The sequence below is a fragment of the Lytechinus pictus genome, unplaced genomic scaffold (genome assembly GCF_037042905.1).
Source record: "Lytechinus pictus isolate F3 Inbred unplaced genomic scaffold, Lp3.0 scaffold_19, whole genome shotgun sequence".
In the NCBI taxonomy this organism is placed as follows: domain Eukaryota; kingdom Metazoa; phylum Echinodermata; class Echinoidea; order Temnopleuroida; family Toxopneustidae; genus Lytechinus; species Lytechinus pictus.
Window position 1 is genome coordinate 14,221,311 of NW_026974140.1, and position 18,326 is coordinate 14,239,636.

The 18,326-nt window shown below is 34.7% G+C and overlaps 1 protein-coding gene across 1 annotated transcript in view; it reads left to right on the top strand.

Annotated features, from left to right (window-relative positions):
• The first annotated feature begins 320 nt into the window (after window positions 1-320).
• The window catches only part of LOC129260634 (START domain-containing protein 10-like), a 31,053-nt gene continuing 13,047 nt past the window's right edge, over window positions 321-18,326 (top strand). Inside the window, exons 1-2 of the mRNA XM_054898591.2 lie at window positions 321-469; window positions 11,015-11,118. Of these exons, the coding sequence (XP_054754566.2) occupies window positions 334-469; window positions 11,015-11,118 (240 nt within the window). The 5' untranslated portion in view covers window positions 321-333. The remainder of the gene's footprint in view (window positions 470-11,014; window positions 11,119-18,326) is intronic.

Genomic DNA, 18,326 nt, shown 5'->3' on the forward strand with positions numbered 1-18,326 from the left:
CCAGTAAAAATAATTAGGACGAAAACTTATCAGTTGATACCTCAAATAGTTTTTCAAAATTGGTCATGGTAAAATTAAAATCATGTATAATTTATGTTGCCAAATGGGGAGAACTACTTCACAATTGCAAAAAATGTGAACCATAGTTTCTTCAAATTTATTACAAAAATTGCAAATTAGGAAGTCCTTCCGTTTAATTTTAAAAAGAAAATGAAAGCTTATCTTCTTAAAATCATTGATGAAATGCATCAAATTTGTCTTTTAATTTTCTTAACTTAATTAAATTTTCTGTCTTCCCCCGTTTGTTTTCTTTCTTTCCAGGCCGTTAATGTAATGAATGATGTATCTGCAGCTCTTGCCTATGATGTCCTCCATGACCCAGAATACAGGAAACAATGGGACAAACACATGATAGAAGGAAAGGAGATCTGTATGCTTAATCCAAACAATGACATCAGTTATTATTCATGTAAGTAATAAAGTAGGTTTTATTGTCATGCAGTGGTTATACTGTATAGGCCAGAATTCACAAAGGTGGTTATCAAATTCATCAGTTGAACCCGTGATTTATGAAGATTTCCTGTATAAATTACACCTAATTTACTGCCGTGGTCTAGTGGTTGTCATCTTTCAAACTCAGGGACGTGTGTTCGCTTATCATGGCTCTAGCCATGGTGTGTTTTCCTTCAGCAATGCATTTGCCCACATAGTGCTGCACTTGAATGGGTACTTGGCAGGATTATTTCCATGAATGCACTGAGCGCTGAAAGACACCTCAAGCTAAAGCCGAGGTAATAATAATAATAAAAATGCGCCTTGGAATAGATGATTTCTAGATTGATAGCACTAAATACTGTACCTATTGTTATTATTATTAAAAAATGTCCAATACTGATGCGTGCTTTAGTCACAGTGCGCAAAATTGATGTTTGTTGCCATGGTTGAGCACGCTACGTGTACATGTATGTTCTTCATTAGTCCACTGACTTGAATTAATGAATCCACTGTTCATAACAGTAGACTCCTGCATGATGCATTAATAGCTCCTTGCATGATGCATGGCTAACTTTCATTCGCAAGGACAAACTTTGTACACCCAGGAAAATGTACTAAATTAGGGAGAATAAATTCTACAAAATATTGCATTCGTGAATGTGTACTTTACAAAAATGATGTTATAAACATGGAGGAAAATTTTACCCTGACGTCAAGTTGGTTTCAATTAAATCAGAAAACAAATGGCAAATATCTATCAAAGGATGAACAAGATTTGGATTTGGAAGTTCTTATTTAACACAGACTTCACAGCCATTCTGAATTATAAATTTCTGACCATTCTTAACTGTTTTGATATGATTTTCTTATTTCTATTAATAAATTTACATGTACTGCACAACCCAGTGGGAAATACTGTATCAATATTGAAAATGCCATTTTCATTATTGGGCAAAATCATCTTTATTTTCCAGATGCATGGGTTGTTAGTTCTGCATCTGTAAGCAGGTCCCCCATAAGCTGTGTGATATACAGTGTACTGTATAAACTCCACAAAATGCTGTTTTCTCTTAAATATGAATAAAAATTAGAAACATGATTTCATATGAATTTTAGTGAAGAAAATGTTCAAAGTTTTCATAAACCATTAGAAATGGAAATCTCTGGAAGTTTTATAACATGACAAATGGGGCACCTGCTCGCACATGGTCTCACATTTATAAAGAAAAGGACCTTTAAAATAGATATGTATGAATTACCAATTATTACTGTATTAAGTCAAACTCACTTTCATTACTGTTTCTCTCATATATCTGGTTTTATTTAAACCAACTGCTCTTCATTGGACTTTCTTGACATTTTTTAAGCAGCATTTAAATATTTTAGAGCACAGGAGAGCAGAAAATATCCATATTATCTCATTCTGGTTCACTGAACTGAATGAAAATCATAGTCTATAATAAAATGGAACCCTCATTAAGGTGTTAATGCAAAGTCTTGTGGAATATTAAACATGTTTCACTTGTGACTGACTCTTATCTGATAATAACCTCTTCTTCATGTGATACATGTACAGTACATGTACATTGTACTTTTAAATGGGAATATCATGTGATGTTCTGAGTCTTTAGTACAGTTTGTATTCCAAACTCCTGAGCACCATGAACTTTCAATAAAAACAAAATTACATGTACATTAATCTTCAAGACATCAGTATGGGTTTGGTTTGCAGATTAAAAGACTTTGAAAAATAAAAATAAAATGAATAATTATTGAAAATTACAAACTTTAAATTGATATGATTAGGCAACAAAGTATCAGTTATCGGGAGATCATTTCATGAAGATCAGTTTGTCAGTGACTCTCACTGACAACTGTTATTCTGTACATGTAAGCTATTAAAAATCCTCACATCTGATCAGCTATGAGCAAATTAATCTGGACTCAATATTTCTAAGCAGGAGATCATTGACTACATGTATCTTTCTTTCGTTGATGAATCAAAATATTAAAAAATCAATACAGATGCAGTCACTACTGTTGTACAGAAAATTAGTGGAAACTGATTGTCATGGCTCAAATAATCACAACAAAAAACAGTATAGGGCCTGTGCAGATACAGTGTGATTTCTACAAAATTATGGCAGTGAGATTTTTCAGGTTTATTGAGGTTTTACATTGCATTATATTATGAAAGAAAGAACATTCACTTTTTGTAGAAATTGAATAATACACAGTGCATTTAAGATTTGCTCCCAAAAATGTCATTGTATACATGTGCATTGCTTTTAAATCCAAACCTCATTCTGCAGTGGTTATTGAATCATCATCAAAGAGCACATCCATTCTACATGTAGATAGGATGATGTGAGGGCATCTTTTCATTTTATACCACTTGCTTGATCAGGGAATTCTTGATCAACTACATAGACTTTGTCATAGCCTGGTGCAATCTTACAGATTAACAATTCAAAGGTCAGATAAAAGGAATTACGCAGTTCAGACAAGCAGAAATTTACTGTACATGTACATTGTATGTGCAGTAGCTTAACAATTTTATTTACATGTATGTCTGTCTGAACAAAGCATTTAAAAGTATATTTTAACATGAAACTCATAATCATGGTACTATGAACTACATACTACAGTGCGTATATAAAAAAACGGGACAGTTTTGAAAAGTCTATAAAAAATTTGTTTCAAATTATTATATCTATATTTTGATGTTATGCTCTGATATCTTATCTTTGAAATGCAATTTAAAAAAATATATTTTGTTCATGCTTGAGCGAACATGGGACGTTTTTGTCGGGGGTTCAAAAAGAGGCTTGCGCCAAAATGGCAGAAATGAGAAATTTGATGATTAGACTTTTGGCCAATCAGCAGACTTCCTCTTAATCTTTTCATTATCTTTGCCATAATTTTCAAATTATGCTGTCAAATTTCATTTACACATTTATTTATTTACCTGAATTATTTTGGTTTTCATTGAAACTTCTTTTACCTTTGAATTTTCCTTCATAAGTAAGAAAAGAAGACTTTTTGTCAACCCAAGTAAGAAGATTAGCATTATTAATTGTGAGAATTTGTAATTATTCAAATCCTTTTATTATGTGAAACAAATTATGTTATGGTACCTACATGTATAAAAGACATGAATCCTATTTTCAAGGGGCTATTGAATCCTTCAAGTTTAATTATGTGCTTGGCAGGACAAACAGGAAAGGATTCATGTCTTTCAATGGCAATGGTGTAGCCTATTGAGTTGATTTTGAAGGAGCAATATAAGGCAGATCGGTTAAAATGTATTAAAAAGTTGTGACGCGAGCAAGCAAAACATTTCCACTTTTTTTATTAAAATATCAAATTTTGTGATTTTGACATAATATTCAGAAAATGATATCATATTTCACTTTCTATGTTTTCTGTGATTTTCCTTTTCACTTTTTTTCTTGGTCATGATTTTTTTTTTTTTTTTTTTTTGGGGGGGGGGGTGGGCACCCCGATCCCCCACCCATCAGTATGCCACTGTTCAAAGGCACCATAACCTTTGTAGCACCCAGGCAATGAAAGGATTTTAAAAAAATTGGCGCTCTCCCATACTTCGGTTGAAAAAAAAATTGTTTTTGCTTAGAGAAGGAATATTCAAAGCTGAAAGAGAACATATTAAAAACGAACAACAACAAAACTATTCAAGCAAATAAGTAGATTTGGAAACAAATTTTGACCGCATAATTCGAAAATTATGGCAAAGATAATGAAAAGGTTAAGAGGAAGTCTGCTGATTAGCAAGAAGTCCGACCATTATATTTATCATTTTATACCATTTTGGCGCAAGCCTCCTTTTTAACCCCAGACAAAAACATTCCGTGTTTGCTCAAGCATGAACGAAACTAAATTATTTTGATGGCATTTGAAGGATAAGACCTCAGAGCACCTATTGACACCAAAATATAGAGATCATAATTTGAAACAAAAATTTTATAGACTTTTCAAATCTGTCCCGTTTTTTTTATACGCACTGTACATGTATGAACCTCCAGTGCACTGTAGCATTTTACAGGGGCTCTTATGCAATTAACAAGGGCTACATGTATGTTGGACATTGTGTAAAACCATTATGTTCCATATCATTTGCACCTTACAAACATTAGCAAATGTCCAATTAAAATCAAGGGGTTAATTTTAAAATAGAAACACGTTCCAGTTGAAAATACTGATGTCGATTATTGCTATGATTTTTGCATAAATTAATATCAGAATATATAAACAAACAATCATGACATGCATAATTCAGCTAGTGTGAATGGTTTTAAGTTACCTATGAATGGGATCTGTTTGCTCTTCATCATGCGCCTTTGTTTGCCGACCCAGACCCCCATCGCTTCTCTATTGACTCTACTGGTTAATGGCGTTTGGTGAAATGAGTTGAAAGCTTTTTGTGATATTCCAATACACTGATACAAACAGTGGTAATCCATTAATAAGATGATGATGTCAAAGAATAAAGATAGTACATGTAGGAGTGATTTCTGTCTTGCACAATCAGAGGGGATTTCGTACATACATGTAACGTTTGTATCATTATTTCGGATTTTGAGTTTGATGCTATGATTATGAACTGATCCCTCTACCATGAAATTTTTCATTAAAAAATGAAAACAATATATATATATTTGGAATGTCTTACTTCAAACATAAACAGATACTGTATAATACATTTTTCTGCTTTTTCTCTTTTTTAAATACATGTATACATGTAGTTCTTTTACACTTACTTATTACTTATTTTATTCACGTTTTATTTCAATAGGGTAGCCCTTTCAGTTAATATAGCAAACTGATTTATAAAGGGGCCCTGCAACACAATAAAAAAAAACACAAGTTTGTTATTACAGCATATACATGAAATAGAAATGGAATGAAAATAATACATACAATAACAAATATACAATATGAAAAAAGCTTTAGAAAAAAGAAGAAGAAAGAAATTAAAGGAAAAAAGAGCCTCAATCAATTACAAAATGTACGAATAATCAAAAGAAAAATACAAAAATTAAGGGTTACTAAAGGCGATTAATGGAAGCAAGGATTTTGCACTTGGATTTGAACAATTGTAACGATGTTGCGTTTCAAACTGAAAGAGGGAGATTGTTCCATATACAAGAACCGTGATATTGAAAAGATCTTTTCATGTAATGAGTTTTAGGCTTGGGTATATAAAGAGGAGAGATTATAGCATAACGTGTAATAATAAAATAATAATTGAAATTTATATAGCGCATAATAGTCCAAAGACTCTCTATGCGCTTTACACTCTGAGGGGTTCTGAATGCTAAACTCTTTATTAAAAAGATACTCACAGGCGAGCCTGTTAATTACTAAATACACAAAATTGGTAATCGACTCATTGTTTGAAAGACTGCCAGTTTAATTGACTCAGTAATGTTGTTTGAGGGTTAAAAAGTCCGCATTTAAAACCAAACATGTGCCTATACTAAAAAAATATGTAGTTTAAATACCACTTTTATAGTTTCATCTTCATATACAATGTAGTCCAGCTAAAAAAAGTGCGGTTCTAGCGACTAGCAACGAATACCCTTTTCTCATGGGCAAAATTTTCCTGAACCCTGTATACATTGTAGTGAGACCACCACATATTGACCATTTGTTTGCTTGCGTGCATTAAGATTATTGAGTATTACAAACGATATGCGTGGGAGAGTAGGTGCAGTGTCCATAGGAATGATAAGAATTGATATTACGAGAGAAAAAGAGGGGTAAAAGTTTAAAAATTCCATAGAATATATCAAAATTATATTGACCAGACCCAAACCCCACTGCAAAACAGTTGTTCATACCAAGAAATCTGATAGGAAACGGCTTTAGAAACAAATATCTGTCGTCAATCATCGAATCATGTGCCGGAGCTCACGGTGGAAGTAGTGAGACAATCATTTAGCATGGTGACATCATACATGTAGAACTGATTTGGAAGAGTCAAAATATTTCGCCACCGCAACAAGAATTGGCAGTAAACTTAGTGTATACTAGTAGCGGCACTAGCGGGTGGTCGATTTCAAAAGAAAGGTGCAAATGAGCAAATGTGAAATCGCCGCATTCGTTGTTCGCCAATATATACACGCACAGAATCAGAGTTATCAATCTAAACATGGGAATCTGATCTGCTCAATTTCTGCATAAATGAGATGAAAACTAGGTAAAACTGATAAATATTTACGCAGATGTAAAATTAGGTGGTCGATATGGGGTAGCTCCAACCATACTACATGCATATTGTAGGTGGGGATAAATGGCAAATAGTAGTGCCATCTATAGTCCAGGGTTAAGCATAGTTCACTATTTGTTCTCCAACATTTTTCAAAAGTGGTTATCCCCACATACATGTACATGTACAGTATGGGACTATTATGCTTTTCACATTGCATTTCCTTAACCCCATACTATCCTTAACCCGGACTATCCTTAACCCCATACTATCTTTTTTTGGATTTACACTGTCTTTCTTAACCCCATACTATCTGCTTAGCCGGGGTTAACGCCTTAACCCCGGACTATCCTACAGCTCATGAATATTGATGATGGGCAGTTTCACGGTTACGGAGTGACATTCAAAAACAAGTTTTTAGCATTCAAACAAAGATATCACCCATATTTAAATAGATATTTGCAAAGAAATGGTACCTGACAGTAGTTGCTGAAACCCACTTTTCAAAATAATAACATTTGTTATTTTGATCCACTGAATTAATGAGATATGATAATTCATAAACATGGTTACGGAGTGACATAAAATGGACATGCATATTTGAGGAGAAAACATATTGCTCAAACTCTGTGAATTTTAAATGGCTATCACAATATTGAGTTATTGATTAGATTCTATGTTGTTCTAGCTTTAATATGCTGCATTACATTAAAAAAATTGTGTATTTTTTCATTAATTACAACTTAAAACATAACCCATTCCTGGTTACGGAGTGACATCTGAAATATTCACACACAGGCAACGTAAAATGAACTTATATTTTAAAATTTTCTTTTGATATGATGTAAAATGATGACCTTCAGATTATCCAAAAGAAATTTTTACAAAACAAGCAATAGCTTTCTGTTAAATTGAAATTAAGTAAAAACAATACATATAGTCCCATGTATAGAATTTTTTGTATGGTTTGGATTCTCCTATAAGGAGATGCATAAGAAAAAAATTTGTGGCTAATTATGTTCCCCTTTTGTATTTATGAAATCCCATATGAGTTTTGATAGAAAAATTTGATCCAGATTTTAAATAGAGCCAATATAAATTTTTGGAAAATGTCCACTTTTGCTTGGAATTGCCCTGATTTTACCATACAGAGCATGATTAACGTGCAATTTCGACTTCTGTGATTGGCTATTGCTTAGCCCCACTTTTCCTTAGCCTGGTTTTGTTTCACACTGCATCTCTTAGCACCGCAATTGTGGTGCTAGCACCACAATAAGCCGGCTAACCCTGCTTTTTGCAGGGCCAGATAGTACCGTACTATTTACCGTGCTACATGTAGCCCCCTTTGCTAAAACGTAGTGTGAAAACGAAGTGGGCTAAGGCCCCCCTTAGCCCCACCAATTTCCTGGGGTTAAGGAAAAAAGTACAGTGTGAAAAGCATATATGTGACCCTGCAAAATACTTGGGTTAGCTTGGCAATTGCAGTGTTAAGTGTGAAAGTCCAGAGATGCATGTACTGTAAGAGTCATCATGAGAACAGAAATTTGGCCAAGCAGAGGACGATGCTCCACATATGCCCTAGGGGCAACACAGCCAATGCTGTTGTCCAACCAGAGATGGCTTCTACTAGTCATTGATTACTGAATTTTATGTGAAAATAGTATTTCCTTTGCCAAGGTTAAGCAGAAAATTCCTCAGATGTTACATGAATTAAAAAGGGGAAAATCATGACAATCATATACTTAATTTTTTATTGTATAAAGCAGCAAGCAAAAGCCCTGGGGCCCATTTCATAAAGAGTTGCTATCATAGCAAGTTGCTATCATAGCAACTCTGGTAGAATAGCAGCTTTTACTTGCTATGCTAGCAACTTGCTATGCTAGCAACTTTGCATTTCATAAAAGCACATTCGCTGGAAAGTCAGCTTGACTTTCCAGCTATTTATTTGAATAGTCATGTACGAGGCTGATTAGGGGGAAATCCCCTTTCTCTCCAGTTTTTTGTTTTCAATTCAAGTCAGAAGTTTTGGTAGAAAGCACTGGCGGATCCAGGGGGGGGGGGCACAGCCGGCCCGTGCCCCCCCACCTTTGAGAAGCAAAATTAGAAGAAGAAAAATTGAAAGAGAATATTATTATTTTTTTGCTTATTAATTTTTTCGGGAGCGAAATTATTATTTAGCAGCTGCAAACAACAGGGTCTGCAGCATAAGACTAGCAGTTGAAGCAGAGAGATGGCTCTATGGCGATAGTTTGCAATTCTAGAAGAGAGTAAGAAGAAAATATCTATTTGTCACAGGATAGCATAGCATTGTTTCTCCATTGTGTAAGTTTTCAGAGAATTGATTTCATTTAGCCCTATGCCAGGGAAAAAATTATTTAAAAAAGGGGGAAAATTTATTATTATTGCCGGTCGAAATTTCACCTTCAACAAATTTTCTACCGTACAAGTTTAATCCCAGTCCCACACTTGACTATTTGTGTCGGTAATGCAAGGTTGTATCAACAACAAGGCAGGCGGCGGCCCACTGCTGGTGCAGTGCCGTATGATCACCCTGAAGCAAGTAAATTTGTAGGCTCTAATTATGCATGAAACATCGAAAATGACCTTAAAAGATTATTTTTGTTCAAAATGGAAATGATTTTTAAGTTATCGGTTTCAACGGTGAATAACCATTCAGTAGGATTCAAATTTCAACAATGCCATGGCCACAACTTTTTTTTTTGAAAGTCAGAAACAGAAAAAAAAAGCAATCATTTTTTTATCGCATACATTCGTAATTCCGAAGCTTCATTATTCCGAAGGTTCGTTAGTCCGAAAACGAAGTGAGGTTCGTAATTCCGAAGGTTCGTTAATCCAAAAACGAAATGGTTAACGAACGTTATTTCGTTTTCGGACTTACGAACCTTATTTCGTTTTCGGATTAACGAACCTTCGGAACAACGAACCTTATTTCGTTCTTGGATTAACGAACCTTCGGAACATCAAACCTTATTTCGTTTTCGGATTGTCGAACCTTCGGAATAACGCCACAAATGTTTGGATTAACGAACTCTTTTACGTTTTCAGATTAACGAACATCGAGGTATAGGCAATTTACGTGTTTCGGAATTACGGACCTTCGGAATTACGAAGTGTTACCTTTTTTATGGCCTAGGGCTTTTTTAATTTAGGCCTTGCATTAAACACTTCCACAAAATAGATCTACCTTCCTCTATTTTTTCCCACAAGAAAAAAAATCCTCTCAATTTTTTTTTTTTTAAGTCTGTCTATAACTTGCCTCCCTTTTTTTCCCTTTGCCTGCCCTGGGAAAGACTGAAAAAATTGCTGTTTCGGAGGAATTTTTAGATTTTTTTTTTTTTTGGGGGGGTAGGTAGAACAAAAAAAAAGAAACAGCATTTCTACTAGAAAGCATTACATTAATATTTTCTTTATTAGCATTATCACAGACATTGCTCTAAATATCTGTTCTCTTGTAAGAGCCCTTTGGGCATGCCTGAGCACAACGTACACCATTCTTAACAATGAAAAACCCTTTACAGTGTCAACTTGACGCTCCCCCATGACCAGCGTCAAATATTTAACCCTATTTGACGCTCCAGTAACCATACTTGTCGCTCCAGTAAAAAGTTGACGCTCCTACTGGAGCGTCAACTTTTTATGAAATGCGCTGCAGCGTCAAATATTTAATTTGACGCTGCAGGTGAAAATTTGACGCTGTTTTGGGACTTGACGCTGACGCTGTACCTTTATGAAATAGGCCCCAGATGCATCAGCATGATTTTGAAGATCCATAAATCATCAATATTAAAACTACATGTATCCCTTTGTGAATTCAACCATGGTGTTACATTCATAATTGCTGCAAGGCATTGATTACAGTATGTCATAACATGCTGTTGAAAACAAATTGTGATACTGTATAGGCCTACCTGCAATTTAGTCAGCTGTTCCTTCTATGATTACATCTATCTTGTGATAATTTTCATGTTGGTTTTCTCACTCAAATTGTTACTGGTATTTTTTTTTCTTTACAGTGTTATTTGAATTCAACATGCCGGTTTATACATGATGTAGCTTCTCCATGTCACATGAAACAGATTTTAACTGTTTACATACATGTATAACTGTATGAATGTTATTTTACATATACAACTACAAGTATATTTTAGGCACTTCTATTATAAAGTCTATTTCAGTTAAAAGAGTATTATTTAATTTGTAATGAAGAATGCTTAAAGTTTATCTCTTTTTAAGGTATTTTTTTTCTGAATTCTACTTTTTTTTTTGCAGTGAAATGTCCATCACCAATGAGGAATAGGGATTTTGTGACCCAAAGAACGTGGTTAGAGACTGACCGAGAATATATCATCTTCAACCATTCAGTATTCCATAAGGTAACCATGCTTTTCAGTTTTTATTCTAATTCTGTCTTTGATTAACAGTTTGTATAAGAACAGTACAGGTGTGGTATGAGTTGCATGTTACATAAATCAAAGTCGAAGGTCATTAGGCTTATTGAACTTTTAACATGTTGCGGTGTCAACATAAAAAAATTAACCAATGCTATGATTTTGAATTTTCAAGAAGCAGGATAATATTGAATGTACATGTATAAATCCCATTTCCATAAAACTAATACATACAAAAATACAATTGTCATCAAGTTCATGTTCAGTATCAGCAGAACAATGATTGTAATTTCTGGTACGTAGCTGCAGGTCAAAGATCATTATGGGGTCAAATTCAATAAACTGAGCATATCAACTTTAAAAAGACATAACCAAGGTTAAGATTTTGAATTTTCAAGGTAATGTTGATATTATAGTCTGTAAATTATGTTAAACTTGGACATACTGTAATGTTTGTGTAGGCTGCTAGAGGTTCCACTTGCTTTAAATAGATCAATGAGATTTAAATCTTGCTTAGATACAGGGCTAGTTGCTGCAGGCCTTCTTGTTGCAGTTTACTGCATCCAATATCAAAATGAGCATTCTCAAGAAATGTCTGCATGCAATAACTACATGTAGTGCTTTTGTAAAATCAATATGCATATAAAGTGATTTTATATGCATATTTGATTGACAGTTATACAGACAGCTGTTTACTTATGGATTGGACTGTACATGGACTTACATGATATTTATAATGCTGTGCAATGCATGTACATGTATTTGTAAAGTGCTCACTCAGTACCTGTACATCAACAGCATCTCACACCTAATGTTTTGGGTGCATAATTTCTGTCATTCGCTTCAAGTTTGTTGATAGAATACATGCACATTTTCCACTCCCTGTGGCATGGCTGGCAGATACTACTGCATGTCCTCTGACAGGTATTCACAATGCTGAACAGGCTGCATGAATGTTAGGTTCATTCACATTCTATTGAGACAGATTCTTCGGTGATTCTTCTGAGTTTACTGAATCTCAAGTTTATAGCAAGATCAGCCCACATCAAGAGTGGGAGATTCAAGAAACCAAGGAGTTTATACGTGCTGGTAACTCCTTGAAAAAACCCTATCCATATCTTCCTATGAAGAAGAATTTTTTTCTTTTTGGCGTGGACTGTATGACATGGGGTTCATGTGCATTTTTGGCTCCATGTTTAGATAGCGTGCAACGACATGGTACTGTGAATGAATTATCCAGGCCAAAACCTTAGATTAGTTTTAGATGTGAATATGTACTTCATGTAAAAACCATCGTTTTGAAAAACATCCGTTGTTGAAACAATGTATTCAGACACAGCAAAAATCTCCTCTATCGATACAATAGATACAAGAACTTTCTCCTCTGAAAGGGGGGGGGGGGGCTATCATTTCATACCTTCCAACCTCCTGACAGCCAAGAAAAATGAAGGAACAAATTACCAAAGGAATTTCTCAAAATAGGAACATTCTTAAATTTCATATATAGGAAAAAATTCTTCACAGTTCAAGCAGGAAAACAGAAATAGCACTTTGCATTTCCCCAAATAGAAATATTCCTATGTACATGTAGGCCTACATGTACATGTAATATGAACACTTTCAGTAATGTCTTACTCTCGACTACCAGGTACTATTTTTAATGTTTAATATGTGAATATTACATTGCTACTTTAAAAACAAATAAAGTGCACCTGTGCATAGAGTGTGTCCGTCACCCTTTAAGGTTTAAATCACCAGGTATTCGACACATCCATCGCTTCAAGATCATCATGGGGTCTATATTCATTACACTTGATTGCAGATGAAAACCCATAACCATGTAGAGCCAACTAGTAAAATATACATGTAGAAGACTACAAAAGTGGAGGTTTGGGGTACTTTATTTTTTTAGAGATTCCGTTTGATCCAATAAGCAGGAATCACATGAAACATGTTTAACACAAAGAATTTAAATTGAATTCTTAAAAAGAACAGTATTCTTACAATTCCTTGCATATAGATCTAGAAAAGATCCATTTAACCATAAATGTAGAAGGTAAGTCAATATTTGATCCTTGAATTCAAACTGCAAACATGTTTGGGGGAATTCTACCTGTTTAATCCTTTTGGTATAAAAGCCTTCTTGATTCTCCATTATAAGAGTCAATGATTAACAAATTACAAGGTTGGAGTCTGTCTCCTTGAAGTCAACCATATATGTATCATCATCCTCTTTAGGTTTAGGTATTGACCATTGGATTAAAGGTCAACTCTACCCCAACAACAAGTTGATTTGAATTAAATAGAGAAAAAATAATCGTACATGTACATGTATTTAAAATTTCATTGAAATCTTTCAAAATATAAAGAAAGTAATGGCATTTTTATAGTTGCACTTATTTTCACCACTATTGGCGCAGTCACATTTCTTCCTACGGTGGCCGTAGAGCCGTCCTATTCATTTTTATTCAAGCCACCTACAGCTAGCAGAAAATGTTAAAACGGCTGTTTTCGTCTCGCCTTACGGCCGCTGTAGGGGAAATGTGATAGTGCCATTAGAGTGTATACAGTACATGTACCTGACTCTATGATGTTATACAGTTTGCACACTCATGTATATTTCAATATTATTTTGTTGATTTGACAATAAGGAAGCGCTTTTTAATTCAATCAAAACAATAGAGAGATTTTACTTGTTTACAGAGGAATCAAATCATATTTTTTCAATTTATTTCATATACATTGAAATGTAAAAAAATAAATTATGAATGGATAATGTCATTGGTCACCTCATTTGCTTAGCACCTGACCTGTGATATTTATGCATGTATTTTTTTTAGTCTTAAAGCGAATCTTTTATTGTCACATCTTACTTTAGTTTACACCTGAATGCATTCTCAAATAGAAGTATGTACATGTACATTTACCAATGTATTGAATCTTTAATCAAGGAAGTGATCTGTGGCAGTATTTTCAAATACATAGAAAGTAAAAGTGAAAATATTACTTTCATGTTGGAGTAAACATGTAGATGAATGTAAAAAGCAAGCAAGCAACAACACAAGAAATTACAAAAAATATAACAATTGCTTGAATAATAAAAATCATGATTCTGACCAGAGGTAACATGCCCACATAGTCTTGATATCTTATTTTTATTGATGTTTTACTTTTAGAAATTATTTACCACAGGCACTAGATCAATGTACATTATAAATGCTTTATATTTTGTTAATATTATTTATTATTATTATCATCACCATCATCATCATCATTATCAATATCATCATTATTATTTTAGCATTGTATATCTAGAGTCATGAGTAATGTGATCTCTGGTACATACAGAACATGTACATTGCACATGTATGTCACATTTAATACTGTATGTACATTATTTTCACAATCGTCTGTATTGGTACATGAAAAATACATGTCCATATTTGAACACATAAAGAAATTTAAAATAGACTTTCATTGGTATACTACATTTACATGTAGTTCACACATTTATTTTTCTTGAGATTTCATCCTATTTATTTGCTTCCTTACTGTAGCCCAACATTGACTTGACGAAGTGCGTACATTGTACATGTAATTTCATGTGTCTTTATGACCAGAAATTTATGTACAAAGGACCGATGAGAATATCAAGTACAAATGTCTTGTCATTAAGACCATCATCAAGAACTGCATATACGTGTAGGGATAGTATCTCTCTATGATGATGTACTTTACGATGGTATTTTATGAGCCCTATATCGTTCAGGGAAATGGGGCAAGGAATATCATTTTCATGTCAATCGACAAAGGAAGGTAAATTTCACACCCAAATGAGTGCCATTATGAATTTGCATTTTACATCTAGACAGGGCGACAGTCTGCTGTTGAACTGCCAGCATAACCTTTGAGAATGTTGTTACTCTTTGTTCAAAGTGGTTTAAAGGGCTGCTTCTCTCATCAGCCGTGGGAGGGTACATTGTACATACACTGTACATGTACAACTTATTTTGAATATGAAAATACATACCTAAATATTGTGTGTGGGCATTACACTGTACATGTACATTTACGTGACATGTGTAGTTTTCAGCCTGTAAATTTAAAGGAGAATGAAACCCTTGAAACCAGCTGAATCCATATCAAAGAGAAAAATCAAAGAAACATATTGTTGAAAGTTTGAGGAAGATTGAATGAATAATAAGAAAGTTATGAGCATTCGAATATTGAGATCACTAGTGCCACGTAGATCCTCCCAACGGCAATGCGACCAAGATCTGTGATATCACACACGTACAACTCCCTCATTACTTTAGTACTTATTTCACTTATATTCTCACTTTTATAGAGTCTATCACAAGGTGAGGTGTTCTCTTTATGAGATGACAAGTACAGAGGTTTCACAACATTATATCATTGATGAATCGTTTGTCATATGATTAGAATGAGCAAAAAGAGATGTTTTGGGGTATATTTTCAGTGTTCAAATGGGAGAGTTGTACGTGTGTGACATCACAGATCTTGGTCGCATTGCCAATGGGAGGATCTCCATAGCATTAGTGATCTCGACATTCAAATGCTCATAACTCTTTTATTGCTAGTCCTATTTTACTCAAAGTTTTGTTGATCTTATTCTTTGATTTTTCTGCTTTCACAAAAGCTAACTTGCTCCAAGAGTTTCATTCTCCTTTAAGCATTAAAAGTTACACAATACTCGTGGGAAATGTATTTTCAATCAAAGTTTCAAAATGCTCATTCTGTCTTAATAGCATATTAGTACACCTTATGTTACAGTGCATGTACATGTATGTGGGGAATTCCATTTTATGATACATGTATGTATTTTTGCCTACATGTAATTGACATAAAAAGTCTTCAGAGGGGAATGATTTCTTTGAAATTAGCCAATGTCACATTACATAATTGCTCAAGTCACTATAACAACCAAGTCTGCATAATTTATGATATTAATATTTTATTGAGTACTGGAACATGATGTAATGATGGCCTTGTCATTGGATCTGGTTACAGTTTAAGTGTTCAATTATTGGAATGGATAACACATTTTGTACATTACAGTCTTTAATGTTCCCTGGTTAAATCTATACTTGTACTTGTAGAACCAGTGATCAGTGGAATGGAAATCATGACATTGACTCTTTGCTAATTCTATTCTCTAAAGGCTATTCCAAAAGTCACACCATTTGAGATCCCAAGCTATATGAATTCTTCAGATAGATCAAGGTTGAGGGATGGTAACCCACAAACATCAGGATCCTCTGCATTCTCCTTACTGCTATATGATCCCTTAAGGATACCATACCCACAGAGCGAATAATCATGGTTCAGTAGACAGTGTCTAGTGCACGATTAACCCATGAATTATCAAAACTGGCAACGGTCAGCCATCTGGCACTTGATTCTTGCCAGATTTAGTACACAAGTACCCTTTTTACACACGCTAAAATTTCCTTAACCCCGTACTATAGGTGGGGCTAAATGGCAATTTAGCCCCACCTATAGTACGGGGTTAAGCTTAGCCCACTTTCTTTTTACACAGCATTTTTGCAAAGTGGGCTAACCCCACCTTTAGTACGGGATTATTTGGCCCTGCAAAAAAGCAGGGTTATCCCAGCAATTGCGGTGCTAAGAGCGATAGTACGGGGTTAAGATCGCTAGTGTAAAACGAAAGTGGGCTAAGCTTAACCCCGTACTATAGGTGGGGCTAAATGGCAATTTGGCCCCACCAATAGTACGGGGTTAAGGAAATTGTAGCGTGTGTAAAAAGGTACGAGTGAAGTACTTGTACTACGAATGATCGACAAAAACCACTAGTCCGGGGTTAGCGAGTTTCGTGTGTGAAAAGCAAGGATTCCTTATCCGGGGTTAGCAATAACAATTTGGCATGTGTAAAAAGGAAAAAAAATAGTACGGGGTTAAGGATAGTACGGGGTTAGCGATAGTCCGGGGCTAAGAAAATCCTGTGTAAAAAGGGTAAAGCTGTAAGATGTCAAAGATTGCCTGCTCTGAAAATGTTATTTTGGGAAAGAAAAATATTGTGTATAGTGGCTGTGATGGTACTTTCCATATTTGTGGCTGTACACTGCTATGCTTACATGTACATTTAAAAAATTAGTGTGGCTCAATAGTGATAAGAATGGATATTATTTATTTTTTTCATATTTTTTCCCCATAATATTTTAATGGGAAATTTTTGTAGCCCGCTTCTTGTGCTCTCTGTAAGATCCATGTGGTTCAGTATACACGGATGGCATTATACATGTATTTATTCCAAACTACAAATCAAACACTTATAATAGTGCAATTAAACTCTCCACCACATCAGTTGGAATGATATAGAAATGTCAAAGCTATTCCACTCATCAATGGTTTCATATCTAACCCTGATAGTCTACTGAATACCAGACCACACCCCCTCTCTCTCTCTCCCTTTCTATCTATTTTCTCACTTTCTCTTTGATCTTTCAATCCCTTTCTCTCCTTTTCCATCTGTCCTCTCGCTTTTTCTTGATTTTTCAATCTCTCTCCTTCTTTCTCTCTCTCTCTCTCTTTATTTCTATTTCCGTGATATATAAACAGGTGTTTTATTGATTTAATGGCTCAGTTGCACTCTATCTCACGGTGTACATATTCATGTTACATGTATCCTTCAGCAATCACAAAATATTATCTCAAAGTACTTTCAACTTCTCATCCAGTGTGTTCCACCAGGGTTCTATTTCTGTTCATCAGCTGATAACTGATAGTACAATGTATCCTCTTTCTTTTGATTCCTTGTTCTTCAGTGCAAAACTTTTCAAAAAGTATATTGTGGTTTTTATCTTTATGCTCTTTAAAAAATTGAATGTCACAGTCACCCAAAAGTGACCCAATACTCTCCTAATGAGAGCTCCTTTCACTTGTGTTTTTTTTTTTTTTTTTTTTTGGGGGGGGGGGGGGTGTTCTGTTGATTTTTGAGGCCCCATTGGACATAGACCCCCACACCAGGGGGGCGTTTCATGAAAGGACTTGTCGGACGTTTTATCCGACAAGTCCCATTTCATCCGACAGTTACCATAGTAACAGTACCTCTCAGCCAATCAACATCAGAGAAAGATGTCAGATCTGACAACTTGTCGGATGAAAATGTTGATGAAACACTCCCCCGGTTGCAAATGCAATGTACCATTATC